The sequence below is a fragment of the Rhineura floridana genome, chromosome 16 (assembly GCF_030035675.1).
Source record: "Rhineura floridana isolate rRhiFlo1 chromosome 16, rRhiFlo1.hap2, whole genome shotgun sequence".
NCBI classification, from domain to species: domain Eukaryota; kingdom Metazoa; phylum Chordata; class Lepidosauria; order Squamata; family Rhineuridae; genus Rhineura; species Rhineura floridana.
In genome coordinates this window covers 38,506,304-38,534,261 of record NC_084495.1, presented here as the reverse complement: position 1 = coordinate 38,534,261, position 27,958 = coordinate 38,506,304, and the positions used below count along the sequence as shown (strand labels likewise).

Here is a 27,958-nt window from a genome sequence, read left to right as displayed (position 1 = left end):
GCCTCGTCGCTTGGCCAGGGACGCACAACTTGCTCGACCGAGAGTGAAGGGCCCTTCGGCTCGTGGGTCGGGACTCGCCTTCCCCAGCCCCCAGTTTGCCAGGGGGGCGGGCAGACATCCGGCAGCAGAAGCTCTAGCCGTGCGATGAAAAGTTCCCCGCCTTGAAACTCCGCCGTTCAAGGCACAGGAGCAGCCCTTGCCCCGGGGGAGAAGGGTGCTGCGGCGCCACCGGCTCACGGCCATCGGCAGGAGAGCGCCCGCCGGCCGTGCCAGGCTTCCTTCGGCTCGCCGCCCTGGCTGGGCCAGCCTGAGGGCGGGCCGTGGGGCGGCCTGGAAGCGCCTCGCCAATCGGGGCCAGAGCGGAGCGAAGGGGGCGGGCACGGAAGGGAAGGGAAGGGGAGCCGTCGCTGCCGCGCAGCCCAGACAGGCGAGGAGACCCGAGGCGACGGCGGCAGCCCAGGCAGGCAGTGACTGGCGGGGACGGGGCGACCCCGGCCGGAGGATCGAGAACGGCAGACAAGGTCCCGGGAGCTGCTACTGTGGCTTCGTGGGGGCCGTGGCCTCGGGGCGGCGTCGGCAGTTCCCGGCAGGCGGGGAGCAGGTCGCAACGGGCAGGCGCAGGTGGCTGGCCGGGCCAGGTGCTTTGTGGAGCCGGAGCCGAGCGGCGCGCAGGCAGGCGGGGAGGCGAGTGGCGCCCTCGGGCTGCACAGAAGAGTCGGCCGTGGCTGTGGCGCTCTGGGGCTTGGCCTGCCGGTCTGTGGCCCGGGGCTGCGGTACCCAGAGGAGCTCCAGCGCCCTGGCAGGGTCCAGGATGTCGACCTCCTCCTCGGAGGAGTGCCGCTCGCCGGTGGGACTGGACTGCTGCAGTTGCTGCCTGGACTTGGCCAACCGCAGCGGCCTGGAGAGCCCCCCGGGCTACAACAACAACCCGGGCAGCCCCTTCCTGCAACTCCGGGAGCAGCTGGTCTGCGAGAACCTCAACGCTGACAAGCTGAGCCGCATCATGCGCCAGGACTCCCTGGAGCTGGTGGTGCGCGACCCCTGCTACCTCCTCAACCAGGGCATCTGCAACCGCAACATCGACCAGACCCTCCTCTCCATCCTGCTCTTCTTCCACAGGTGGGTGAGGCTGCTGAGGATCCTAGCAAGAGGGTAGGAGGACGTGTGGGACTACCTGTCTGCAAAGTGGGCGGGGGGACGGGTGGACAGGGGCGATGGAGAGTGTTGCACAGGCCAGTAAGCAAACAGCAGCAAGGCCAGAGTGGGGCCTGAAGGGATGCGTTTGCCTTTGGCGTCTGGGTAGCCCTGAAGAATTGGAAGGAGCATCTCCCTCCCAACTCATCTTCTCAGATGTTAAGATCGGGGGGGGGGGGAGCGCTGCTCTCTGGGTAGTCCCGCCACCCCCAGAAGTGCAGAGGATGGGCAGCCTAGGAGAGGCAGGAGCTAAATTGCTGAGCTCCCTCCCCACAGAGGAGTGGAGTCTGGCGTCTTCCCTTTTTTCCTTATGCTGAAGAGGCACCTCTTTGCTTTGGCCTTTGACAGTTGAGGTATTTTGCTTTGGGGGGCACCTCTTTTGTTGAATGCACCCTGTGCTGTTCCATTTATAGCCACTATCTGTTTTTATAATTGTATATTTGACGGTCACCCGCCCTGGGACATTGTGGTGAAGGGAAGACATCTGACTGATTGACTGATAGCCGGGAGCTCTCCGGGCAGTGGGGTGGGTGCTGCCATTTGGTGGGTGCTGCCATTATGGAAAACCAAGGTGGCAGGGCCTCTTCCGTGCTTTCCCTTCCTTGTGGCATGGGATGCTGGAGTCTGCACAGATCCCAGGGAAACCAGGCAGCTGCTGCTGCCGCCTCCCAGAGCCAGAACTCCTCATGAGCTTGTCCTGCAGGGCCGGACTGGGCGGGCGGGTGGGGGCGCGTGGGCCCCATAGCTTAGCAGTGGCGACCCTGCTGTGCAGGCAGAAGGTCCCAGTTCAATCTGCACTGAAAGGGAAAGGGTCTCCTCAAGAGCTCCAGAGTCAGTATGGTCTGGAGGGACAACCAGCCTGCCCAGTTACCATGCAGCGTCCTGTGCCCCTCTGCTGGGAGGGGTCAGAGTCCAGGAGTCCTGGGAGTCAAACCCTGAAGTGATTTTAGCACAGCGTGACCAGGAAGCGCATTTACTTGAGGGAGAATCTCAGTAGCCGTGGCCTGATCAGGAGTTTTGTGATGAGCCGGTGACAGCCTCCCTTCTCCCAATCCCGTCATTTGTGCTTCCAGAGCTTCTTCCCCAGGAAGGGAGGAGGAATTGTTGTAGGTGCTCCTTGGCCCTCCAGCACCCTGTCCTTTCTTGCAGACCGGATGCTTTCTTCCTAAGTGGCCCAGTGGGCAACAAGCCATCGGCTTACCCACACACACACAGGTGTGCACTTGCCCAAAGCAACCAGATTTGCACTAGCGGCCATGTGGGCACGTGTCATGTTCAGACAGCAGTGGTGTGCTTGCATACCCACGCCCTCTCTAGGAGCTGCTGCACGTGGCTTCCACATTCATGGCACAGGCCCTGTGGATGCCGGCTGGAGGGGGCGGTGCCAGCAGTCAGGCGGGTGCTGCAGGAGGAGGAAGAGCCAGCCCTTTCTGCCCTTACATAAGTCCCTGGAAGGGGTGGCTGGTGGCAAGCAAGGTGCTCTTGGTTGGCTCAGTGGGAGGCTGGCGCAGGCCCTGCCTGCAGCCAGAAGAGCGGAGGAGGAGGAGGATTCCTCTCCCTTTGGCTTTGCTTGGGAACAGTCTCGGATCACTGGTCTCAAGCAAAGCAAATGCTGATGGTACGCCCACAGGAGTTGGGCAGTGGCAGCCGCTCACTCCAGCTCCCAAAATAGCCGTCCATAGGCTGGGCGGTGTCAGCTGCGGCCTGGGGTCTCACACCTCTCCCTCCGCAAATGTGCAGAGCCAAAGGAGCTGCTGGTTTGGGCCAGCAGCTAAATGTGCATGGTGGGGGAGACTGCTGCCTTTTCTTGTCAGTTCTGGGGTCTGTGACAATGGAACCAATTACCTGGAGAGGCAGTGGGCTCTCCGACACTGGAGGCATTCAAGAGGCAGCTGGGCAGCCATCTGTTGGGAATGCTTTGATTTGGATTCCTGCATTGTGCAGGGGGTTGGACTTGATGGCCTTATAGGCCCCTTCGAACTCTACTGTTCTATGATTCTATGACCCTGAGGGATCAAGCAACGTGCCCTCTTTCCAAAGAGCCGGTGTCTTGGCACACCTGCCCCTTGGCCCTCTGCCTTGCATTCCCTGTTGTTTCCCAAGGGCCACTTCCAGAGCCACCTCTCCCCCACCTCCGCTGCCTCCAGAGGCCCACAAGGGTCACAGCTCATGTGCTCCTTATATGTTTCCGTGACACGGCACGGAATAAACTGTTTGCAGGTCAACTGAATGCCTGGGTGTACATATATATATATACACACACACACGCAATGCCCTGTGCATGCATCTCAATATGCGGGCCTTCAGATGACCTGTGAGTCATTGAGACAACCAGGGTGACTCAGTAAGGAAGGGAGAGCAGATCCTTCAGGAGCTGTTAGCCAATGGAACCTCCATGTCTGGCGGCTGTCTTTCTCTGACAAGCAGAGACATCAAGGGAGGGTTGTTTCTTTTCATGCATCACTTCTGGGCTTCCCAGAGGCACCTGGCTGGCCAGTGTTGGGAACAGGATAGATTGGATGGACTCTGCTCTGCTCCCACAAGGTCCTTTTCTTGCTCTTAGAAATTGCAACGCATAGCTTGGTGTTTTGAAAAGGACTAACAGCGAGCAAGGAAGAAACCAGGAGTGTGGTGTCTGTAGCTGCTTTGGCAGGTGGTTTGGAGCCCCCAGCTGTGTGGTGAAGCCCATAATTGCCTCCCCTTTTTTGCAGCCCTGTGGAAAACGAGGAACTAGAAAAGATGGCTTCCTCACACTATTATATAGCTGCCCATCATACAGTAAGCTTTTAACTAGCTCCCACCATGTCGCTCCTGGCTGTGCAAGCCCACCTTGTCACCAAAGAAAACTGTCCTAAGGGGTGTGGAGCTGTGTGGCTGCGCTTGGGCCATTGGGGGGGGTGTCTCTCTCTGGCAACCTGGACCCCTTGCACCAGAGGTGGCCCGGCCCTGTCAGGAGGCCAGGTTGGCTCTTTGGAAAGGAACCTGGGTGCTGCTTTGAAGCCAGGCTCAGCTGCCGGTCGCTCACCCAGGATGACTAAAGTGAGCCACTGACTGCTGTGGCCTCTCAGGGTCTTGTGACTGTCTGACTAGGCAGGCAGGCACCAGGGGACCCTACTGGGTGTTCTTGGGAATGGGCCTGGGCAGGGTGGGGGATTGTTTGCTATTCTCAGAGACTGGTTTTGATAATCAGGAAAAGAGCCAGCAAAGCTGGATCACACCCACTTTGGAGTTAATAAAACTCCTTTGCAAACTGGCAAATGGGCCAGCTTTACTTGCATAGCAGAGGCGCTGCATTGCACTCCGTTCCCTTCCTCCCAAACCCGCAGACATGAATGGCAGAGACACCTGACAGTTCTGTTTCCTGCCACAAATGGACTTCTGCAAGTTTCTTGCATTTGGGCTCCTTGGGCATCCTTGAGTAGCAAATGGCCTCATAGGTGCTTGGGTTGCAGACCAGCCTGTTCTGAGCCTGCAAACGCATCTGGTGACAATGTCTCTGACAGCTACCATAAGGTGGATGCAAAAAGGTGAAGGTGGTTGTGTGAATCCACCACACATCTGGATAGAGAGAAGTTTTTCTCCCTCTCTCATAACATTTGACCCCTAGATCATCCAATAAATTGAAAGGTAGAAAAATCAGGACAGACTAAAGGCAGGACTTCTTTACAGAGGGCGCAGTTAAACAGTGGAGTCCGCTTCCACATGTTGTGGTGATGGCCACCAATTTGGATGGCTTTAAAAGGAGGTTGAGAAATTCATGGAAGAGGAGATGTCTACCAGGCACAATGGCTGCATACCATGTCAGAGGCAGGATACCTTTGAATACTAGTCCCTGCGGAACACAAGCAGGAGAATCGGCTGTTGCGCTCATGTCCTGCTCATGGGCTTCCCAGAATCTGGTTTGCCACTGTGGGAAACAGGATGTTGGACGTGCTCCCCCCCCTTGCTCTCACCCAGCAGGCTGGCTCTTCTGATGTTGCTGCGGATGGGGCTGTCCATACAGCGGAGACAGAAAGTGCCAGATAGTCTGGTGAGCCAGTCTCTGTAGTCAAAACTAAATCCTGGAGGCCGAAGAGTGACGGAATATTTCAGGGACAAGTTAAGATTGTTTGCTGTGCTCCAAGAGGGGGGGGGAGGCATCTCCTGGAAGTCTGCAAAGGGAGTCGTGGCTACCCAGCCTCCCCCCCCCCAGCCTAGACTGGGAACCAGCCACAGGGATGTGTTGCCCTGCTGAAGGTAGCCCTTGCCTCGAATGTAGCAGAGCAGCAGCTGGTGGGCTGAACTCCCTTCCCTGCAGCACCCAGATCCTTAAGCTCACGATGGGCTGCCCTGAGGCCCCCATCCTCACCTGCCTGGGGACTGCTTGTTCCAGAAGAACAGCCACCTTGTGGCCCACTTGTGGAATCCTCAGGAGAAAGAGGTGCATAGCTGGGGGGGTGGAACTGGAGGATTCCAGGGAGGTTTTGGCCTTTTTTGATCTGGCAGCCCCTAAACTTGACAAAGTCTTGAGCAGAGAGTGGACTGAACATGAGTAGGGCAGCAGAAACAATTGGAAGCCCCCCCTCCTTGTCCCTGCTTTAGCAGTCCTCCCTTTAAAAGAGCAGCTGCCACTGCAAGATTTGGGAAAGGCCCCATGTTTGATGAAGGTGAGAGTACAAGCAGAGGTGTGTTTGCACTGAGGCGCATGTGTGTATGAGAGTCAAAAGGCACATTCGGCTGGGAGATCCTTGACAGATGTCCTGACATATATTAGAGAAAGCGCAGACCTGTGGGGTGTGTGTGCTGATTTGATCAGAGAAGTGGTGATGGGGGCAGTTCCTTTGTTCTATTTTCCTGTGCTAAATTCCTCTCCTTTGCTATCCACTCTGTGGGGATGGAGAAAAACACAGACATAGTACAGGTGGGAGAGAGGCAGAGACACAGAGAGATGCGCATACAGGGCTGTGTGTATCCCTGGTTTAAAAAACCGATTTTACTACCAGGCAATCCAAATTCTGTAGTAAAAATGTGAATTCTGCAATCTTTACAAAATGTGACGGTTGGGGACGCCTGCAGGATTTCTCTTCCTCTCTCTCTCCTCTTTTTTCTGCTGTGTTCTGCCCCATTTGTTCCGCCGGGGTGCCCAGGCGATGCAGGTGCCTCTCACCCAGAGGGCTGGCAAGGCCACCCTGGGCTTCCTCGGCCAACGGCTTTTGCCTGGCAGTCGTACCTGCTTCTTCTCAGAGGGGTGCTGAATAGCACTCAAGGGACAAAGAAGCCGGGCCAGGGGAAAGTATGTGGCCTCAGGTTCCAAAAGCCAAAGGCCCAGCTAATCCCTCCTCCTCCTGCGCTCCAACAGGCGGCTGACTTTGCGGGCAGGATGAAGGCCACCTGTCGGGGATGTATCCTGACAGAGCCAGTGCCAAGTGCTGTGTTTCCCAAGAAGGGAAGAGCAGGAAGCGAACGGCCCAGAAGCTGGAACCAATGAGGCTTTGCGGTTTACAATCCCCACGTTCCATTTGGAGATCAGAGGCCCCTCTGTGAGGTTTGCTCCATTAGTCACTGCTCCCTATCAGGGGGCAGATTTGGCACCTCCCTGGGCTCACAGGCTTGGCAAGGAGCTGCAAAACTCACCCACCTTCTCCCGATGACGGAATGACTCCCTGGCTGCCTTGTGGGCTGGGCAGAGGGCTGGCCTCTTCCTGAGAGGAACCGGATGAGCCGGGATGCTTGGCCAGGGAGCACCCGAGAGTGTTTTGAACACACTTGGCATCCGTTGCAGAAAGTGTGGGGTGATGCGCTGAAGGTGCAGCTCCTCCTCCTCCTCCTCTGTGTGCTTAGGCGAGATTAAGTGGCACTTTCGGAGCACCCTTGCAGGTTCACGCCCTTACAAGGAAGCCGGTCGGCTGCTGCTCTGCCATGTCCCAGGAGTTTTTCTCTGTGTACGCACCATACATTTAACACTCATTCCTTCCTTCCATCAAAGAATCCTGGGAACTGTAGTTTACTCCTCACAGAGCTGCAATTCCCAGCACTCTTAACAAACTTCAGTTCCCATGATTCTTTGGGGGAAGTCATGTGCTTTAAATGTACATAAAATGAGCTTTAAATGTATGGTGTGTACACAGCCATATACTCAATGTGTGGGGCAAGGAGGGGGGGAATGCCTCTGAAGGCAGCAGCAAAGCCAGGGGAGACGCACAGTGCCTGGTGCTCTGTCTGCTGAGCTCCCCTTTGCCCCCTGACACAACCCCCCCACCCGGTCTCATGCTCTTCCCCATGCACTGTCACCAACTCTGCCCGTGCCACAGCACGACCCCCTGACCACTGAGGGTCTGCAGTTCCACAAAGAACCCAATGCCCCAGATTGATTCCAGAGGGTAGCGGCGGCGGCAGCAGAAGAGTCTTGTGGCGTGTTACAGGCAAATGGGCTGATCATAGGAGCAGCTTCCACAGGAAGAGCCTGACTGCTGGGTCAGGCTAAGGGGCCCATCTAGTCTGGCCTCCTCTTGGCACAGTGACCAGGCAGGAGCCCCACTGGGACGCAAACAGGCAGGACATGACAGGGATTTTCCCCCCTCCTGCTCCAACTCAAAGGCGTCCTGCTTCAGATCCAGGCGTCGTGACTAGTAGCCATTGATAGCCTTCTTGCCCTCCGTGAATGGGCCCAACCAACCCCCTTTTAAAGCCGTCCCAAGTGGGCAGCCTTCACTAGGGCCTGAATCACTCCAGCGCAGTGGCCACCAAATCCTTTACTCTGCTGGGGCATTGTGGGTATGGTAGTCATTGCTGGGGGGATGTTTAATATTTTATTTATTTTTCCCTCTCCACAGAGTTCACAGGGCGGGGGGGGGGGAGGAGAGACATTTCCTCACCCCTGGTCAGTGTAAACTTGCACTGTCAATGGGAGTATAGAGTGAGGGTGTGCATGTGCAGCCAGACTAAAGCTGTTGAGGAGAGCACAAAGCAGGGCTGTATCCTGGAGAAGAGGGGCTGTGGTCTGGGAAGAGGCATGGTTGGGCTAGAGGGCTGCACTTGGCTCCCAGCCCTGAGGTTCCCCACGCAGACTTAGAAGCTCACCCCTAGGTAAGGTGGTTGCATGTATACTTGGCTTTGGTCAAAATTTTATACTTGCGCATCGTCAAGGCTATTTTTTCAGCCTTAAGGGCTAGAAGCTTGATTTTTTAAAGAATAAAATAAGTTGAAAGCCAAAATTCGGTCCAGTCAGTCCCAGCCTCCCCACTTGCCTAGTGAGAAAGAGCATACTGATGTCATAGTCTTGTGCCTGACTAGTCAAACAGGCCAGGGAGGTCCAGGATTTTGGGAATGAGGTCAAGAAAACAAAATATGGAGCACAGAAAATGAGCACAGAGGATTCTGCTGACAATGCAGGGCTGAAAATATCTGCACCTCTGCAGTGGCCAAGGTGTCTATTAATAGGAGGCTCTTCCATGGTGCATTTGGTGGTGGCCTCAGCTGCCCTCTGGCAAGGAGACTCTGGTAAAATGCTGCAGACAATAGCTTTGTGCTGTAGTGGCCCAGAACTTGCTAAGCAGACAGGAAATCTTCCAGCAGTGCAGGCTGGGCTGCCGCTTCCTCTGGGTCCCAATAAAGCCCCTCTCCCTCCTCACACTTCCTGGTGTCACAGCCAGTTTGGTGGTGGGAGCAGCAGAAGAGGCAGGGTCAGGCCTGAGCCCAGCCCAGTCTGAAGGAGGGGCCCTTGGAGTGTGGTGACGCATCCAAGCCTTGGCAAACGCCCAAAGGAGCATCTTGCTGTTGTTCTGCAACTGGAGAGTGTGCTGCTCCTGCTGCTGCTTCCATGCAATGGGCCTGCACCAGCAGCTTTTCCACGCCACTCCCCGCCCTTGCAGTTTGCTTAATTTGCATTATTTATTCTAGGTACAGAAGACAGCTTTTCCTGGCCTGGGATTCGAGTCCTCCCTTGAGCACAGGATTGTGCTTGTGTGTTTTGAATAGTTGTTCTGTATGAATCATTCCTTAGATTAGCAAAGTGGGTGTGCCGTGAGAGGACAGGCATGGAGCCACAGCTGCAGGGAGCACAAGGTAGAAGAGAGTGTGGAGGGTAGAGAGAGCCCTTCTGCTCGTCAAAAATCACCCCTCCACCCCCAGGGGTGCCGTCCTTGGGTTGCCTCCAAACACAGGCAGCAGAGAGCGACTCACAGGCCGGAGGCCCTGACCAGAGTCAACAGGGCTGACCACTTGCTTCCCTCTAGCTTAGCACATGACTCTCTTGGCCAGGGGAGGGGGAGTCAGCGAGACCCCTCTGTGTCCCCAAAGCACTGTGCCAGACTATGGAATTGGCGCCCACAGGAGACGATGAGGGCCACCAACCTGGGTGGCTTTAAAGGAGGATTAGACAAATTCACAGAAGGGGAGAGTGTTGTTGCCCTCAAGTCCACTTGCAAGCTTCTCAGAAAAGGCATCTGGTTGGCTAGATGGGCCATGAGCCTGATGCAGCAGGCTTTTTTCTTCTTATGAATGACAGAATCATAGAATAGAATCATAGAGTTGGAAGGGGCCTGTAAGGCCATCAAGTCCAACCCCCTGCTTAGTGCAGGAATCCAACTTAAAGCATGACTGGAGCATCCTGAGCTTGGAGGAGGCAGGTGCCTTGGCACATCCATCTCTGGAGCTGAAGATTATCCCCCCCCCAATTATGAGTTGGAGTGGGGGAAGTGAGCTCATGTGCATTCCTTCTGAGTCCAAAGCCATCTCTGGGCTGGGCTCTTGTGATCCCTGGAGACAGCTTTGGTACAGCAGCTACGCCTGGCTTGAGCAGAAAGGCAGCGGTGCTGAGTAACCCCAGAGCTAGTGCTGTGGAATTGGAGCACCTGGATAGGGGTGGAGAGGAGGAAACATCCCTCCCACTTTGCCTGCTCCTCTTTCTCTCCCCCCCCCCCGCCACTAAAACTTCTCAAGTCCTGACCCGTAATAATAACCTAGTCCTCTGTTCAAGGTCAGAGGACAGAAATGTCCCTAGCCCAATGTATTTGAAGCGTTGTTCTCCGATTCCTTGGCCCTCTCCAGGGGTTGTATGTTATGTAAATTTGTATAAATGAGCAGAGATCATCAGTGGTCTGAGCTGTGTGGGTGCCAGGGGGTGCGTTTGCCTAAGTGGCAGGCTTTTACCCTGCATCAGGATCACTGAGACTTAAGACTTAGTAAAATAAGAGACACTACTTTATTTATAGAAATACATAGTAGATAGAAAGGCATACCTAGTTCTAACTAAGTTGGAGGCGGAATGCTCAGATGTGGGCATTGCCCTCATGGCTCAGGAGAGAGCAAAGACAAAGATGTCTAGCTTCCCTAAGCATATCAGTCTAACAACAGAAGGAAGTCAGTCAGAACATCACAGGTAAAGGTAGTCAAGCCTATCCATCTGGAGGACCCTCACTCTTATCTCCCTTCTGGAACATCAACAGAAGAACAAAACTGGAGTTGCTTTTGACCCACTTCCAACATTATAGTGAGGCTAAGCAAGAGTGTAGAGCCAGGATAGCCAGCCTGGTGCTGGTGCTGGGCTCCAACTCCCGTCAGCCCTTTAGCCAGCATGGCCAATGGTCAGGGATGGTGGCAGCTGTAGCCCAGCAACAACTGGAGGGCACCACCACTGGCTCCCCCGATGTGTAGAGGATCATCAGGGTGGTCTCTTCTGCAGGCGTGCTGAGAAGAAGGGTGGCAGAAATGTCAACATGCAGCAACATGGGAGAGTGAGCAAAGGCATGTGGCTGTGTGGCCCTCGTGTGTGTGTGTGTGTGTGTGTGTGTGTGTGTGTGTGTGTGTGTGTGTGTGTGTGTGTGAGAGAGAGAGAGAGAGAGAGAGAGAGAGAGAGAGAGAGAGAGAGAGAGAGCGCGCGCGCACCAAGGAAGGGGCCACCACCAGCACCTGGGCTGGGGAAAACGATGCCCACACGTGGCTGGCACCATTTAGGAGAAAGTGCTGCGGATGCTGCCTGGCACAGCCCCTGCCCCAGCAGAGCTTGGGAAGGTTACTTTTTTGAACTACTATCAGCCCAATCCAGTGGTCATGCTCGCTGGGGCTGATGGGAGTTGTAGTTCAAAAAAACTTTTCCAAGCTCTGCTCCTCACCCTCGCGGGTTGTGTAGGGAAGTCGGGATGTGGAGCAGCAGTTGCTGCCAGGGAGGCCACCAAAGGAACAGCCAAGTTGCGCCTCGCTCCAGCTGCAGCCCCTGGAGCTCCTCAGCAAGCCCTTGCTGTCGGACAGAGCCACACTCCCTGCCCCTATCCATCAAGAAGGCACGCAGGCCGTGGGAGGGGGGAGAATGATTGGCCTCCCCCCTCTGAAATCCCTCTCCTGGCTTGGCTGTGACTGAACAGAGACAGGAAAGGAGAAACAGGCCCTGTCGGCAATCAGGGAACCCAAAGACACTGCAGCTGACCCAGGAAACAAATGCCCAAACATGCTTTCAGAGTGCAAACATGCAAAAGTGCATTCAGACAAACACCAATATAGTCATGGAGCTGGGAGTTGGAACAAGTGTATATATTGCTTAGAGACTCATTTTGTCATACTGCATAACATTCCTAAACAAGTCCTAAAACAACAATCAAAATATTTTTTTTCTAATGTAGCAGTTTTAGGGCAAATATTTTTGCTATTTTGCTGACAAACATAACATTCCAAATAGAGACAGCTTAGTACCCTGAGATAGTGAAATTGTTACGTTTCAGTCTGTGGGTCACATTTCCATCTGGCAGGTTCTCTTCAGCTGCACAGAAAAGAGGGGGGGGTCATCTCGCTCTTCCAGAAGTGACTTAAATTGGACCAGGCTCTTCCTATCAAGTATCCATCCAGTTCTGCAATCCCAGTGAAGTGTACCACTTTAAAAATAATTAAGATATTCCCCCATTTATATATGCAATTTTATAAAGCGGTTTTTTTAAATTCCCATTTCAATTCATAGCGCTGTGTCCCCACCATACATTTAAAGCACATGGCTTCCTCCGAAGAATCCTAGCAACTGTAGTTTACCCCCTCCCAAAAGCTAAAATGCTGTGGAGACCATGTCCAAGTGTGGAGACCATGTCCAAGTGCCTGGAATCCGTGAGTGGATGGATGGGAAGGAACAGGCTGAAGTTGAATCCTGATAAGACTGAGGTGCTACTCGTGGGAGACAAGGGAAGACTGGGAGATGTTGACCTGGTGTTCGACGGGGTGAAATTGCCCAGGTCCTTGATTCCAAGCTGTCCATGGAGGCTCAGATTTCGGCAGTGAGCCGGGCAGCTTGGTATCAATTACACCTCATTCGTAGACTGCAGCCCTACCTTCCTGCTCATCAGCTCCCACTGGTGGTACATGCCCTGGTCACCTCTCGGTTGGATTACTGTAATGCGCTGTACGTGGGGTTACCCTTGAAAACGGTCCGGAAATTACAACTTATACAAAATGCTGCGGCTCGACTACTTACAAACTGTCGCCGCCGGGAACACATCACCCCAGTGTTGTTCGACCTACGCTGGCTTCCAGTTATTTTCCGGGCCCAATTCAAGGTGTTGGTATTAACCTTTAAATCCCTATACGGTCTCGGCCCAGTTTACCTGATGGAGCGCCTCCAGCGCCACCAACCATGCCGCCCAACAAGATCAGCCACACAGGACCTTCTCTCAATCCCGCCAACTAAAACAGCTAGGTTGGCGGGGACAAGAGAGAGGGCATTTTCAGTGGCGGCCTCGACTCTCTGGAACTCCCTCCCGTATGACCTTCGACATGCCCCTTCCCTGAATGTATTCCGCCAAGCTTTGAAGACCTGGCTCTTCAGACAGGCCTTTGGGACTTACGGGGAGGGTTAAATTTTTACGACCAATAGCCTACTACTCTGTACTGGAACTGTTTTATTGTTTTATTGTTATATTGTATTTTATGATGTATTTTATTATGATGTAATGTATGTACGTCACCTAGAGTGGCCATTGGCCAGATAGGCGACCCACAAATTAAATTATTATGATTATTTTTTATTATTAAAATTCCCAGCACCCTTAACGAAGTACAGTTCCCAGGATTCTTTGGGGAAATACATGTGCTTTAAATGTGCAGCGCCATTGGCAACATATCCGCGTGAAGAGCAGATCCCGGTCAGGTGCCTCCTGCGCCAGCTGTGCAATGTCTGGCTCCAGGGGGGTCCCATTGAGGGGGCGGATCAAGGCCTCGCTCAGGGAGGACGGAGGGCACTGCCGCGAGAAGCCGCCTGCCCCATCGCCACGGCCCTGGAGCCGGGCAGCCTGTTTCTGCTCCTCCTCCCCGAGCGGAGGGAGCACGGGGCGGCCATGCGGCGGAGGCCCTGCCCGGGCTGTGTGCTGGCGTGCCAGCAAGCCAGGAACTGGGCGTTCTGCCAAGGCCTCTATGAAAGGGAGCGGCCGCCCAGCCGCTGGAAGCGGGAGCCTGCTAGCCCACGACGCGCTCTCGCGCTCCGGCAGCCAAGAGTCCTCGCCGCAGACGCAATCCGTGAAAAAATAGCCCTCGCTAAGAGGCCAGCTGGGTTGGACAGGGGAGGGAGAGGCTCCGGCACCGCTGCCCCCGACGCGTGTTATCACCCAAGCTAATCTAAGCAGCGGCACTCCCTCGCCCTCTTTCCGCCACCATTGCAAGGGAGTTCTGGAGGCGCCCAGGGGGACTCCTGTGGCTGGCCCTAGCAATGGCCGCGTGACCTCTGAAGTGCCCCCCCCCCGACTCGGGACCTGCCACGCCTCCCGTTCCGGGAGCCGGTTCCCTCCTCTCCTTTTGGAGCAGCGACTCAAAGGGCAGAAGTCCTACTGCTGTCCGCGAGACGTGGCTGTCGCAGATCTTGCACCGCTGCGAGAGGGGCAGAAGTCAAGCTCGGGCGGGGGGTGGCAGGCACCGCTGTTGGGCGCCTCGTCGGCCCGGCCCCTCCACACAGGAGATTTTGCAAGGCCTCTGACGGACTGACCGGCAGCCCTGACTTGGCACTGGACCTCTTGATCCCCAGCAGCCTGGAGGAAACGCGCAAACAGTTTCCCACGCCCGGGCTTTCCGGCCGTTCAGCACAACTCCAGGCGGCCCCATTGCTGTTGTCTAGGCGGGGAGGGTAGCCTGCGGGTGCCAAGGCGCCTTCTCCCTGGGGCAGGACGCTTCTTGCCCGTAGCTTAGTCGAGATGTTGGGCCCCGTGTAGAAATGCGCGTGCCTGAGGTTTCTGCAAAGAAATGTGCCTTAGGCCTCGTGGGATGTCCTGCCAGACGCTACCTGAGAGGGTGGGTCTCTTGGGCAAGTGAGCTAGGAGAGAGGCAGGCACTTTTCTGTATAGTGTGTGTGCTTAAGGGCATGGGGGTTGCACCTCCATAAGCAATGGTGAGGTGGCCTGTTGCTGTTTTCTGCTGCCCCTGTAAGCAAGGCAGGGAGGGAGGGGCAGCCATCGCCTTGCCCAAGTGCGGCGTGGGGCCAGGCTGCTTCATCTACATGGGCAAGGGCTGCTGGCCATAGGCTGGCACGGTGCCATTCCAGTGGGCTTAGGATGCTCAGCCAGTCCAGAGTGCTGCCAGTGGAGCTGCAGGGTCTCCGGAGCGGCACAGCAGGGCATTTCGAGCACACTTCAGCCTTGCCCTGCACCCCACAGAACTGGCACCCCTCAAAGTAATCCAGGCCTGGAGGGCCCCAGAGACCTCAAACAGTGTAGAGCTTTGCAGCCTTCCCCAGCCTTGTGCCCTACAGATGTTGAGGAGTATAGTTCCCTTTGGCCCTAGGCAGCATGGCTGTGTGATGTAGGGTTAATGGGAGCATGGTTGTGCTAGTCAGGGCTGATGGGAGGCCAAATCATTTGGGGGCGCCAGGCTGGGAAAGGCTTAGCCTTGGGCCAGGCACATGCTCTACCTGACCTATCTCATAGGGTTGTTGTGAGGATGAAATGAGAACGTCTACATTACCAGGGCTCCTTAAAGGAAGGGCAGGCCAGTGTAATAAACAGTGCTTTCTTACATGGAAAGCACATGACTCCCCCCACCGAATCCTGGAAACTGTGGTTTTCCCCTCCCAGAGCCACAATTCCCAGCACCCTTAACTAACTACAGTTCTCAGAATACTTTGTCAGGAGTCATGTGCTTTCAGCGGAGCTGCATGGGCTGCAGTGTTAGCCCAGCCGGATCTGACCCGTCTTTACCCTAGGAAGCTGCCTTATAACAACTCGGCCCAGCTGGCCCAGGGCTGCCTGTTCGGAGCGACGGCGACACTCCAAGGCTGGAGGCTCTGGTTGGGCTGGGCGTTGCTGACCCTAGTGGGGCCTCTGCCTGCAGTACACCTCGTGCTGTGGCCGCCAGGGGTCCCTCTCGCCCAGAGAGAGAGAGAGGAGCCGCGTGGGTTGCGGCTTGGCGGCGTTCGGGACCGGCGAGTCACAACAACATGTTTTGGTAACTTCTTACGTAATCGTCAACCCCGACCTAGATCTGAGCTTGGGCGATACTTTGCATTTCTGCAACCTGCCTCCCGTTTTGCAATGTCTTCGCCAGCAGCAAAGTGAAAACAAAGCAGTTTCTGCACATGGATGCAAAACTCTCCTGCGAGGGAGGGAGGCGCCGGCCAGCGCCGCGTGGCTTGGGCTTGCAGGCTTTTGGCGACTCGTGTGTGCGGCGCGTTTACTCGGGAGTAAGACCCTCTGGGTTCCAAGGGGTCTACTCCCACCCTCTGAGGTCAAGGGCCGAGTGTTAAGCTCGCAGCTCGCGGTGCGTTCTGCGGCAGCGAGCCCGCTGCACTTTCCTGCCAAGGAAAATATGCTTGGGGTCAGTGAGGAGAAAGCTGCAGGGTGAAGCCCCTTTGAAGGAGGGAGGCCGGCAGAAATTATACCCCGCGAGAAGTCGGGGAGGGGAATGTGGAGACGTAGTGGCGGCTCCGAGGTTGCGCGGGCTAATGCACCAACGTTTGGTGGTGCCTAGAACTGCGGGGGGGGGGCAATCATTGCAACGCCCCTTTCCACGAAAGCTTGTCCTTGAATAAGTCCGTGACAGCCTCTGCGGCGGCGCCCCAAGACTCTTTGCCGGCCGCGCTGCAAGAGGCTGACGGGTCCCCTCCTCTCCGGAATCTCTGCCTCAGCTCCTTCAAAACAGCTCAATATCGTCTTGTGGGCCCCCGAAAGACTTTCTGGACTTGTCAGCCCCTCCCGACTCGGGCTCGATCGCACTCAAACAACCCTCGGTTCTCGCCAGTGGGACTCGCCGGAGGTGCAACGGGAGGGCGGAGCTCGCTCCTGGGGGCGGGGCCTCCTTGGCGAGCCAGGCTGACACCATGTGACGTCACTGGAGCCTCCCTATATAGGGCGGGCGGGCTCCGAAGCAGGCACAGTCCCGTCGCGCTCGGCCGTTGTAGCTGTCGGAATCTGTGTCCTCTCTCGCCCCATCCTCGCCCGCTCCCAAAGTGCCCGCTCGACCTGACCGGCCCTTCCTTTGTGCTTGCAAGCCCGGCAGCGCCGCCTTCCGCTATGAGTACCGGCGTGTACCAGTCCCCGATGGAGGTGGCGGTTTACCAGCTACACAACTTCTCCATCTCCTTTTTCTCCTCCTTGCTGGGCGGAGACGTGGTCTCGGTCAAGCTGGACAACAGGTAGAGGCAGAGAGGAGACGGAGCGGGGGGACCGGGCGGGCGCGGGAGGCCGGGCGGTGGGGCTGGTCCGCCTTTGTTCGACGCCGACGCCTCCTTCTCCTCTCACGGCGCCTCCGTCCTTTTGTCTCTTGCAGCGCTTCCGGGGCCAGCGTGGTCGCCATCGATAACAAGATCGAGCAGGCCATGGTGAGTGTCTCCGGCAACAGGAGGGGGAGGGGAGGGAGCGGGCGCAGTCCTTTGTTCGCCGCCGGCTCTTGGCCGAACAGCCCTGCAACTCCTCCGCCAGCCTCCCTTTCCGGGCGGGGGTGGAGAGGGAGCGCGCTAACTGCAGCGGGCTGGCAGAGGCAAGCCCCGGGGAAGGGAATGCGGGCCCTGTTCGCTGCCCTCGCCTTGTCGCGTCTGGCTCCTGCCTTTTTATGACGGGGGGAGGGGGAATAGAGAAGGGTCTTGCTAACCCCAGCCCCTGCGAGGTTGTTAATGGCTGTGCACCTCACCTCGCCTTTCAGCTCCAAAGGCTCGTTCCACGATCCAAAGGGCAATGCAAATGGCTCTCTAGAAAAACAGGCCGGGATTTGCTTGGCGCATCTGCCGTCTAAATGACTGCAGACGCTTTGGGGGGGGGAGATACCATTTGTTCAGCATTGGAAAGCAAGTGAGCCACCCTCGTCCATCTGGGGTTAGAGGCTGGGGATCCCCAGCAGCCTTGGAGCCCACTGGCCCGCCCTGCTCCGTAATGGCATGGACCAGCCTCGCCCTGCCTGGTGCCCTCCAGTGCTGGATGGGGCCAATGGAAACCCTAGCCCAAACTGGCTGGAAGGCCATTGCCACTGCATCTGGCCTGTAGCTCCTCAGGGCAGCATGAAGGTAGCCTGTTCCTGACGCTGGAGCTGGTTTGGAAACCCCCATCCGGGCAGCAGGTCCAGGGGGGGAAGAGAGCATAGGCTTGCCACAGTCGTGGGCGGGGCCTTTGACTCACCAGCCCCTTTGCTCTCCCCTGGCAGGATCTGGTCAAGAACCACTTGATGTACGCGGTGAAGGAAGAGGTGGAGATCCTCAAGGAGCAGATCAAGGAGCTGGCAGAGAAGAACTCTCAGCTGGAGAGGGAGAACAGCCTCCTGAGGAACCTGGCCAGCCCAGAGCAGCTGCAGAAGTTCCAGTCCCGCCTGCCGCTGGAGGGGCAGCCGCCCAGCCCGGAGCAGCAGCAGAGCCCCCCAGGGGCCCTGGCCCAGCAGGCTGCAGGCTCTGCGGTGTAAGGTGGCTCTGTCCATGGGGTGGGCAGAGCCACAAAACTTTTTCTACTCAACCTCCTCAGAAGTGGTTTTTCCTCCTGCGTCTCCTTTGGAGAACTTGAGCTGGAGCTGCAGCCGCAGCCGTACCCTGAAGGGGCCCGTTAATCCATGGCCGGCTCACTTGGGTTGGCCAGAGACTCTGTCTTCCCTGACGAAACTAGCGCCAGCAAGCGAGGCTGCGCTGGGACTGACTGGCCGACGGACGGACTGGTTGCTGCAACTGCGGTGTAGCCCTGCCTTGATGACAGAGTTCTGAGTTAGTGACGGGGGCCCTCCCCTGCTGCTCACACCCTTCTGGAGAGAACAGGGGGCACCCTGTGTGTGCTGAGGGTCCTGTCTCACTGGCAAAAGACTGTTAAAAGACTGTTAACTTGGAAGAAGCAAGTTCTTGTTTTCTAAGCAAGAGAGAGCCACTGTCTTCTCACACCTGCCTCTCTTCCTTGCTCGCTAGCAGGGAGGCACCTCTTGCCTGATCAGCCCCTTGGCCTGGCCTGGGTGTGTCACCATGCAGAGATGGCACAGTTGCTGCCAGGGTGTGTGTGTGTTTGGCGCTTGCCCTGTTCTCCTCTAGTTACCACCTTGGGCTGGATTGGGGAGGGTGCACAAGCACTGTAGAACTGCCTCACGGACAGACTGCACCATGCCCCCCCCCGTGCATGTTGGGGGGGGATTGGACTGCTGGAAGGATGGTCTAGTGCCACCAAGTGGCAAATGGAGGGGGGGCTGAGGCTTCCTGAGATGGTTTATCTGTTGGATTTTGGACTTGGACAAGCCCCCTGTGAAAGGGGGGGTTCAGCACCAGCTGCCTTTAACTGTTCTGTGTGGACCCAAAGCAGACAGTAGACACTGGGGCAATGCGCTGGTGGGGTGGGGAGTTGGTGGCAAGCTGTTCCCCTCCTGCCGTGATGGGAACCTGCTTCTTTGAGACACTTTTTGAATAATGCTGTACATCTCAAGACATCGCAATAAAGTCTACTTTTTATATATATATCTGCAGTAGATGGTTTTGTGTTCTTGGGCAGGAGTGAATGGGCACTGCCATTGGCTGCTCTGCATGGAAAGTGGGGCGAGGGTCATGTTTGGGGGAGGGGTGCAGAAGTTAAAGGAGGCCCTGGGCAAGGGCTGCAGGACCCTCCACCTTCGTATCCAGAGATGGATCTCCATACAGGCTGGAGAGATGGCAAGGAGCTTATCTCTATAGTGGTTGCATTTGCTCATTCGAAACACCTTTTTATATTGCTCTTCAGCTCCCCACCCACCCCCCAAAAAATATCCCTCTACACTCAGGCTTGCAATCTCAAAAGACACAGCACACAAGGAAATGGGACTGGGGGTGGTAGGAAGAAGAAAACAAAAACTCGGGCACTGCTTCTCTTTCTTCATCTTAGAAGATCTGAAGCAAGGGGGATGTCTCACTCTCCAGTGGGCTCTTCACGCTACCCAGTGCCTTCCTCTGCCGGCCCCAATGCCTGTTTGAAAGGCCCTGTGCGTATCTGCACACAGTTTAGCTACTTCTCACAAATGTCTGTGGACCTATCAGTACTCCAGTGCATGCCCCTATACCCCAAGGCAGTGGAGTGTGAAGCTATGGGGAGAGGTGATCTCCCCACGTGCTCTGAGCAGGGCTTTGGTGGCTTTTGGAGGGGGCTTTTAAGTCCTAACTGTTTTGGCCCCTTCAAGGAAAAGGGAGCTGTGTGAAGACTCTTGTGGGGTACTGTGTTCCTGGAGTAAAGCAGGAAAGCCCATCCAACCATGTTCATGGAGGGCTTGCAGCTGCCGCGTCATGGAGGGCTTGCAGCTGCCGCGTCATGGGATTTCTTCACCTACCCAGCAAGGTGATGCATAAACCAATGCCTGGCATGTTCTCCCTCCACTGTTGGAGGCAGTATGCCAGTTCCTTTGACTGGCGAGCAGGGAGAGTGCTGCTGTTGTGCATGGTCCTGCTTGTAGGCCTCTTCCCATTGGGGCATTGGCTGGCTGCTGTGCAAACAGGATGCTAGACTAGATGGGTCCCTTTGTCCTCATGCAGCAGGCTCTTATGTTAATGTTTCATAAAGCACAAAAACTGTACTGCAATCTCTGTGCTATGGCTCCTTGTTCTTCCACAGAGATGGTTTGGGGCTGATTTTTTTCCCCCACTTGAGGGGTCATCCTGCTCTGGCAAAGTGGACATCTCATCCACCAGGCTCTACATAGCTCTTGTCCTGTATCAGATATCTGCCTTTAGCAATTTCTCCACAGGACGAGGAGGCGGAGGACCAAGAATGTGCGTGCCTGCCCAGCAACCAGCGGACTATTCGAGTCCCGACCATCTCGCCAGAGTAGAGGTCTCACAAAACTGCTGAGAGATACCCTCACTCCGCTGAGCAGGGGTGATACCCTCTAGCCAGGACTTGACCCCGCCGCCTCCCAAAGGGGCTTGCAGGGAACAAAATCAGCGTCGGGGCACTCCAGCTGCCGGGCCGTCTCTCTGCTAGACAGCCGTCACCAGCAACTTCCCATGGGTAGGCCAGTTCTGTTATTACCGACCCCCCTAGAGATATTACACCGGGAGTGGGCTCTGCTATGGGAGACACTGAACAGTAGTGTGGACATATCTCCGACATCCAGCCAGTCCAGCTTAGAGGCTCAGCAGGCATGTATGTGGAGGTGATCCAGTTAACGTGGTACAGTTAGACTTTCAAAAAGCATTTGGTACAGTACATCACCAAAGACTCCCAAGCAAGCTTAGCAATCATGGAATCAAAGGAGCAGTCCTCTTGCGGGCCAGGAACTGGTTAGGAAACAGGAAGCAAAGCGCATTAAAGTGGAACACCACCACTCCAGTGAATGGTATTGGGGCATAATAGTTCTTAACTTGGTAGAAGTGTCTATGTAAAATTATGCATGGTGTGAAGAAAAGCCAGACGGAGAAAAGTTTTTCTCCCTCTCTCAGAACATTGGAACTCCTGGACATACAGTGAAGCTGAATGTTGGAAGAGTCAGGACAGACAAAAGAAAATACTTCCTCATGCAGCACAGAGTTAAACTATTGGAATTCGCTCCCCCAAGAGGAGGCAGTGATGGCCACCAACGTGGGCAGCTTTAAAAGGGGCTTGGACAAATTCATGGAGGAGGCTATCAATGGCTACTAGCCACAATGGCTATGTTCTAATCACAAGTGGGGAGAGCGCTGTTGTGCTCAGGTCCTGCTTGTGGGCTTCCCATTGGGGCCCCTTGTTGGCCACTGGGCAGAAGAGAGTGGGGGACTGGAGGGGCCCTTCTCAGCTTGATCCGGCTGCAGCCAGGGTCTTTCTTAGGGTCTTAGGACTTTTATCCTGCAGGGGAAACGGCATGCTGTTCAAGCTGCCATCTTCTTTACAGGCACTCCATTCACGCTACTCTGCACAGCGCCCCTCCCCCCCGCATCTGCTTTATGACAGCTGCTAAGGAGGAAGTTTGGTTTAAAATAACAGCCTGTAGCTCAGTGGCAGCTGCTGTTTTGCATCTAAAAAAGCTCCAGGATCAATCCCGGCCATCTCCAGTAGGGCTGGAGAAAGACCCCTGCCTGAAACAGGGTAGACAGGGCTGGGAGGGCATCGGTGGTCCTCCAGATGCTGGTGGCTTCCAAATCCCATCAGCCCCTTCCAGCGTGGCTCATCATCAGGGACAGTGAGAGGAAGGGAGGTGGCTGAGACTCCTCTGGCCTCGGAGAGCTGCTAGCAGTCACCATAGCCCATGAGTCAGGACCTGGGTCTGCCTCGTGGGGGGATCCTAGGTGTCCCCGATGCCCAGCCAGCCACCTTGACCAGTAGGCACTGTCACACACTGGTCCATCCCCTGATGTTACCAAGAGGTCAAGCGACCGGTCTTTCCTTTGGAAGGAGGCTTGGCTTCAAGCCAGGCTTTAGTAAAAGGCTATCCCAGCCCCTTCAAGCAGGCTTCAGGTTTCCTCCAGTCAGCTGGGGAGACTGTCTGGGGCTAGCTGGGCAAATGGCCATTTCCTCTGTACCTGTATAGGTGGCAGGAGGGAAGGTGGCTGGGTTCCTTCTGGAGGCAAAAAGCCTTCACCCTGAGCCCAGAAGGTCAGAGGAGGCACAAGGGTTCACAGTGGATTGTGAGAACGAAAGCCTTGGCTGGTTTGAGGGCCTCTGCAGGGACCAAAGGTGTCCTTGGAGTGGGACTAGAGGGGTTGTGCTGTCTCCTTACATGCTCCGTGTTGTGAGGACGCCTGTCTGTCTGTCTGTCTGTCTGTCTGTCTGTCTGTCTCTCTCTCTCTCTCTCTCTCTCTCTCTCTCGGCTCTTACCCCGGGAGATGGCTGGTATGCCAGACTTCCCTTGCTCACCTTTACCAGGGTCTTAACAGTCTGAGTTGTCGCAATGGCTGTTTTAACTCTGTTGAGTAATCAGGAGGGCTTTTTGATTCATCCCTGGTGGTGTCCTTATGCCCTACATATGTACTGTCCTCCTACACTGTAAGATGGGGGGAAATCTGTGGGCCTCCAGCTGACTCAAGCTGATAGGCATTGGAGTCCCACAACAGCTGGAGGGCCACAGATGTGCACCCCCTCCCTGCTGTGTAAAGGACAAGGGAAGTTAAGCTTGCAGCTCATGAGAAGAGAGGCAAGGCAGTTGTCTTCTGCAGAGACAATTGAGTGTATGGGAGAGTTTTTCCCCTCCCCCTTGATTCTTACTGGGAGCATCACATATCTGCTGCATCCTCTCATGCTCTGGCTGCTGTCATGTGGGGGGGGTTGCCCACTTTCTTGGCTCCTTGGCAATGAGCTGCTGCAAGTGAGGACATCAGCAGGGGTGGAGGAAAGGATGAGTGAGTCGCTGTGCTCTTGGGCACCCGCTTGCTAGCGGATTGTTTTACAAAACAAAATTATGTCGCTGCAGCAACTGCGGCTCCAGGCGTGGTGTGAGGGAGCACCAGCCAATGGTGGCCAGCGCAGGGCCCACATGACCTTGCCTGCTGCCTGCACATGTTCCCCCATGAGGGTGGTAGGATGTGACTCTCTGTGTGTGCGTGCTAAACAACTCTCTCAGCTTAACCTAGCAAACGTCATATGTACGTCAGAGCAAGCTGCCGCTTTTGTCTTTCTGGGTGTGGACAGCTGCCTTGTGTGGGCTGTGGTGCCATTTGTAGTTGTTACATTTAACAACAACAACAATGCAGTTACATTGTAACTGCTGCAGACCAACAGGTGGAGCCCAAAAGCCCCAAGTAGTGGCATGCGGCGGAATGGAAATTTCCAGATGATGGGGAGGTTGCCCATACAGTAAGAGACCAAAACAGTGAAACCGAAGTCCCACAACTTGGGTTTACATCCGGCAGCCAGAAAGGAGAAGTGCTCCTCCTTTTGCCGTCCCAATAAAACGGCCTTTGCAAGGGGAGTGCAAAAGAGGCAAGTCAGGAAAGGATGTCCCACCATACACAGTGTGGCTCTTGCTCCCCCTGCCCACTTCTGAGACTTCACCAGGCGCTGCATGCAGGTGCACTGTGAGAAACTTTGTACATGACATGCACCCCCTTTCCATGTTTCTAGAAACTGGTGCAAAAGAGGAACATGCCCCCCTCAGTGGTACACAGAAGCTATATCTGCAGTTAGAGCATATGGATCAGCCCTGCACCAGGAACCCTCATAAATCTCCCACCCCCGGAAGTACAGAAGGAAGAGGGACTCCTCTGCATCCTCTGTTACCACTTTTGAGTCACGGTGAGGGATGTGTGCTCCTTACAGCCTAGCAAGAATCACTGCTCTCATGTGGTACAAAATTCACACAGCACGGTTAATTTGTCTAGGTAAAATGGGTGTCTGTAAAGCTGAGTGGTGAGCTTTACACTGCTCCTGTATGCATAACATAAAGCCAAGGACCGGGTGGTAGCCATTTCTTTACAGCCTTGTCCCCTTTGGCACCAGTGACTTAGAGCAGCAATTCCTTCCAGTGAAGTGATTTTGCAAGAAGTCCTCTGGATTGTCTCCCTTTCCTCCATGCGCCTCTTCTTCTGCAGAAGGTTAGATGCAGCAGGGTTCTGGCCAGTTCCTGCAGACCTTCTGAGTCAGGATGAAATGTGATATAACTGCTCCAAGTATGATCCCCACATGGGAATGCCAGAACTAGACAATGGCTGAGCCTGATGTGTGACAGGTCTACCCACTGGGTCCACCTGGAGAGCTGGTTGTCTGTAAAGTCGTTCCAGTGGCTGAGGATAATTTTTGCCATGCATAAGCCCCCCCCACACACACCTCTTCCGGTCTTCCTTTCACTTGCCCACTCGCTACCTGTGGATGAGATGCCCCTTGTGGCAGTAGCATCACACACAAACTCCAGTCATTTGTTGCCTCTTTTCTTTGGCTACCCAGGAAGGCCTCAGCTCTGCCTCTGCAATATGCCCCACACAGATCTTGTTATAAAATCATCACATCAACAGAGCCAATGTGGGTTAGAGTGTCCAACTAGCACTTGTGGGAAGATTCAGGTTCATTTTCATCCCCACTGTGGCCATGGTCACTGACCTCAGGCTAGTCACTGCCTCCCAGCCTAACATACCTCACAGGGTTGTTGTGATGACAATATACTAGGGGAAAGGCAGCAGAACCATGTATGTATTTATTAAAGTCATATCCTGCCCTTCCTCCCAGTAGGAGCCCAGGGTGGCAAACAAAACCACTAAAACCACTCTAAAGCATCTTAAAAACAAGACTTTAAAACATATTGAAACAAAACATCTTTAATAACATATTAAAACAAAAACTATTTTAAAAACTCAGCTTTGTAAACCTCTTAAAAAACAATTCCAACACTGCCACAGACTGGGATAAGGTCTCTACTTAAAAGGCTTCTTGAAAGAGGAAGGTTTTCAGCAGGTGCCGAAAAGGTAACAGAGATGGCGCCTGTCTAATGTTTAAGGGGAGGGAATTAAGAACATAAGAACATAAGAAGAGCCTGCTGGATCAGGCCAGTGGCCCATCTAGTCCAGCATCCTGTCCTCACAGTGGCCAACCAGGTGCCTGGGGGAAGCCCGCAAGCAGGACCCGAGTGCAAGAACACTCTCCCCTCCTGAGGCTTCCGGCAACTGGTTTTCAGAAGCATGCTGCCTCTGACTAGGGTGGCAGAGCACAGCCATCACGGCTAGTAGCCATTGATAGCCCTGTCCTCCATGAATTTGTCTAATCTTCTGTTAAAGCCATCCAAGCTGGTGGCCATTACTGCATCTTGTGGGAGCAAATTCCATAGTTTAACTATGCGCTGAGTAAAGAAGTACTTCCTTTTGTCTGTCCTGAATCTTCCAACATTCAGCTTCTTTGAATGTCCACGAGTTCTAGTATTATGAGAGAGGGAGAAGAACTTTTCTCTATCCACTTTCTCAATGCCGTGCATAATTTTATACACTTCTATCATGTCTCCTCTGACCCGCCTTTTCTCTAAACTAAAAAGCCCCAAATGCTGCAACCTTTCCTCGTAAGGGAGTCGCTCCATCCCCTTGATCATTCTGGTTGCCCTCTTCTGAACCTTTTCCAACTCTAGAATATCCTTTTTGAGATGAGGCGACCAGAACTGTACACAGTATTCCAAATGCGGCAGCACCATAGATTTATACAACGGCATGACGATATCGGCTCTTTTATTTTCAATACCTTTCCTAATTATTGCTACCATGGAATTTGCCTTTTTCACAGCTGCCGCACACTGGGTCGACATTTTCATCGTGCTGTCCACTACAACCCCGAGGTCTCTCTCCTGGTCGGTCACCGCCAGTTCAGACCCCGTGAGCGTATATGTGAAATTAAATTTTTATTATTATTATTATTATTATTTTCCGAAGGGTTAGGTATGTCTAGCACCTTGAGCTCCTTGGAGGAAAAGTGGGATATGCATCTGTTGATTTTAAAAAATGGAAATGTGGATGAACGCACTCAGTCGCAGACCCGTGGAACAGGGCTCAGGGGCCACTGTCAGCGGCGTTACTTTTAGGATGCAGAACTGGCAGGAAAAGTGGCAGCGGCGAAAGCACCAGCCTAAGCCTGGAGCCTCCGGAGCAAAACAAGCCTGTTGTGAAGCACGAATGAGATCACGGCAGCAGCGGCAGCAGCAAACACTGTCCCCGCCCGCCTGCCTCTCCTCTCGGCAGAAAATACTGGAACTGCCGCCGCCTCCAGCCAAGCGCCGCGTCTCGCCCCGCCCTTGCGGGGGTCTCTCCGTCTTATCTGCCGCTGCCGGGCGGAGCGGGCCCGACGCTTCTGCCCCGGGAGCGGAATGGGCCGGGCCAGTCAGCCAATGAGCACGCGGCGCGGCTCTCACGTGACCCGGCCAGCTGCGCGCACGTGCTTCTCCATGAGGCGCTGTCGCTGCTGAGCTCTGCAGGTTTGGCGCGCTCCGAGGCGACCGCGCAAAAGCCTCCGGGGACCCAGGCGGAGGTTGCGCAGAAACTGCCGGGCGCGCACCGTCTCGGTTCGGCACAGAGGAGCCGCCGGTCCCGCAGGCTGCGCACCCGGCTGTGCTGCTAGGGCAGGGGGGGGGTTGGGCGAAGCGGGCGTGGCCCGCCGTGTCTCTCCCGGGAAACCCCCGGGGTTTATTCCCACCACTTCGAACCGCCTTGGGCTTCCTTGCACGCTGGCCGTTACGCGAGGGGGCGTTTCTTCCTTTGCATGGCTTTGTATACAACAGCCGGCGGGTGAAGGGGCGCTACTGGAGCCCCGCCGCGGAGTTTATCAGCCCCGCGGCTCAAGCTAGCTGGTGGGTCCTGGAAGGGCCCGAGCAGCCGGTGGCGGCACCACCTCGGCCTTTCCTGCCAGTTCTGCGCCGGGTTCCCCCTTCAGCTCTTTCCGCCTTTGCCCTGGTTTGCTTTTCGATCCCTTATCGGGGCGCGCCTCCGGGTCAGCTTCCCCAAACCTTGCGTGGTGCTTCCTCAGAAAGCTTTCGGGTCATGCTTCTAAGTGGCGCAGTTCAGTTGGCATCTGGCAAAGGTTCTAGTCCTCGCGCAGCTCTTCATAATGAGCGCCGTCACACTGCCTGGAGCTGCAGGCTGTGCCAACCCTTGTGATGCAGGCCTGCATACCCAGGAACAAAGACTGCCCCCTCTATAGGCATGCACAGAGTGCCAAGGGAGTGCCTGGGGCGCCTTGAGGGACTCCAGGGCCGGGGTAGGCTGCTTCTGTGCACAGGGACAGAGCATGGCTTCTTCCAGTAGAAGTGTGTTGGTGGTCAGAGGCTGACCCAGCCTCCGGGTCTTCAGGCCTTCCTGCTGCGATGGCCTTCCTGGCCAGTCTGCTGCTCTGAGATGTGTGTATTTGCTACGTGCCTGTACTACCGCCCATCAACTAAGCCCTCTGGGTGGTTTAAAAACCATTTTTGTTGTTTTACAAAACACAATCCAAAAAGAATAACAATACCAACACAGCGCTTCCTCAGAAGGGGGTCTGGGGAGCCCTCACTCTCTCTTGAAAGAAGGCTGATATTTCTGCACGTGCGTACGGTGCAAGGCCAAATCCTCAATAAGGCTGTCAGTCGCTTCCAGCCACGGCAGATGTGTTCCACCTCCATTGGCAAGAGGTAGTGTGCCTCATAAGTACCAGTTGCAAGGGGATCACAAGAGGGGAAATCGCGGTGGCGCTCAGGTCCTCCTTGCAGGCTTCCTAGAAGAGGCATCTGGTTGGCTACTGGGAGAACAGAATGCAGGACCTCCAGCCTGATCCAGCTACAGGGCTTTTCTTATGCGCTTACTGTTCTGATGAGGACAGTTGGGATGGCCGCCTGCCTGGATAGCTCTAAATGGGGATTAGACAAATGAGACAGTGGAGGCTGCATCACCCATGGCCAACTCCTTGCTCTTTCTGGGTCCTAGTTTGGAATGGCTGGCTGAGAGAGACCCTCCCTTTTGGACGCCCTGCTTTCCTTGGTCTGCGTACCAAAGAGACTGTGC

At 55.3% G+C, this 27,958-nt stretch overlaps 1 protein-coding gene across 2 annotated transcripts; it reads left to right on the top strand.

The window, feature by feature from the left end:
* The first annotated feature begins 179 nt into the window (after positions 1-179).
* Positions 180-19,039, top strand: TSC22D3 (TSC22 domain family member 3). 2 transcript variants are annotated; one of them, XM_061598108.1, is made up of 3 exons: positions 180-1,119; positions 16,897-16,948; positions 17,764-19,039. In XM_061598108.1, exons 1-3 carry the CDS (start codon positions 812-814, stop codon positions 18,013-18,015), a joined length of 612 nt encoding a protein of 203 aa, XP_061454092.1. In that variant the 5' UTR covers positions 180-811; the 3' UTR covers positions 18,016-19,039. The 2 variants fall into 2 exon arrangements, with proteins under 2 accessions (XP_061454092.1, XP_061454093.1); XM_061598109.1 differs by lacking the exon at positions 180-1,119 and adding an exon at positions 16,142-16,762.
* The last annotated feature ends 8,919 nt before the right edge of the window (positions 19,040-27,958 follow it).

Bases quoted from the DNA above. Each gene is read 5' to 3' on its own strand.
- TSC22D3 (XM_061598108.1), top strand. From the start codon at position 812: ATGTCGACCTCCTCCTCGGAGGAGTGCCGCTCGCCGGTGGGACTGGAC. The intron at 1,120-16,896 runs GTGGGTGAGGCT...TGTCTCTTGCAG, and splicing joins ATCCTGCTCTTCTTCCACAG to CGCTTCCGGGGCCAGCGTGG. The intron at 16,949-17,763 runs GTGAGTGTCTCC...CTCCCCTGGCAG, and splicing joins ACAAGATCGAGCAGGCCATG to GATCTGGTCAAGAACCACTT.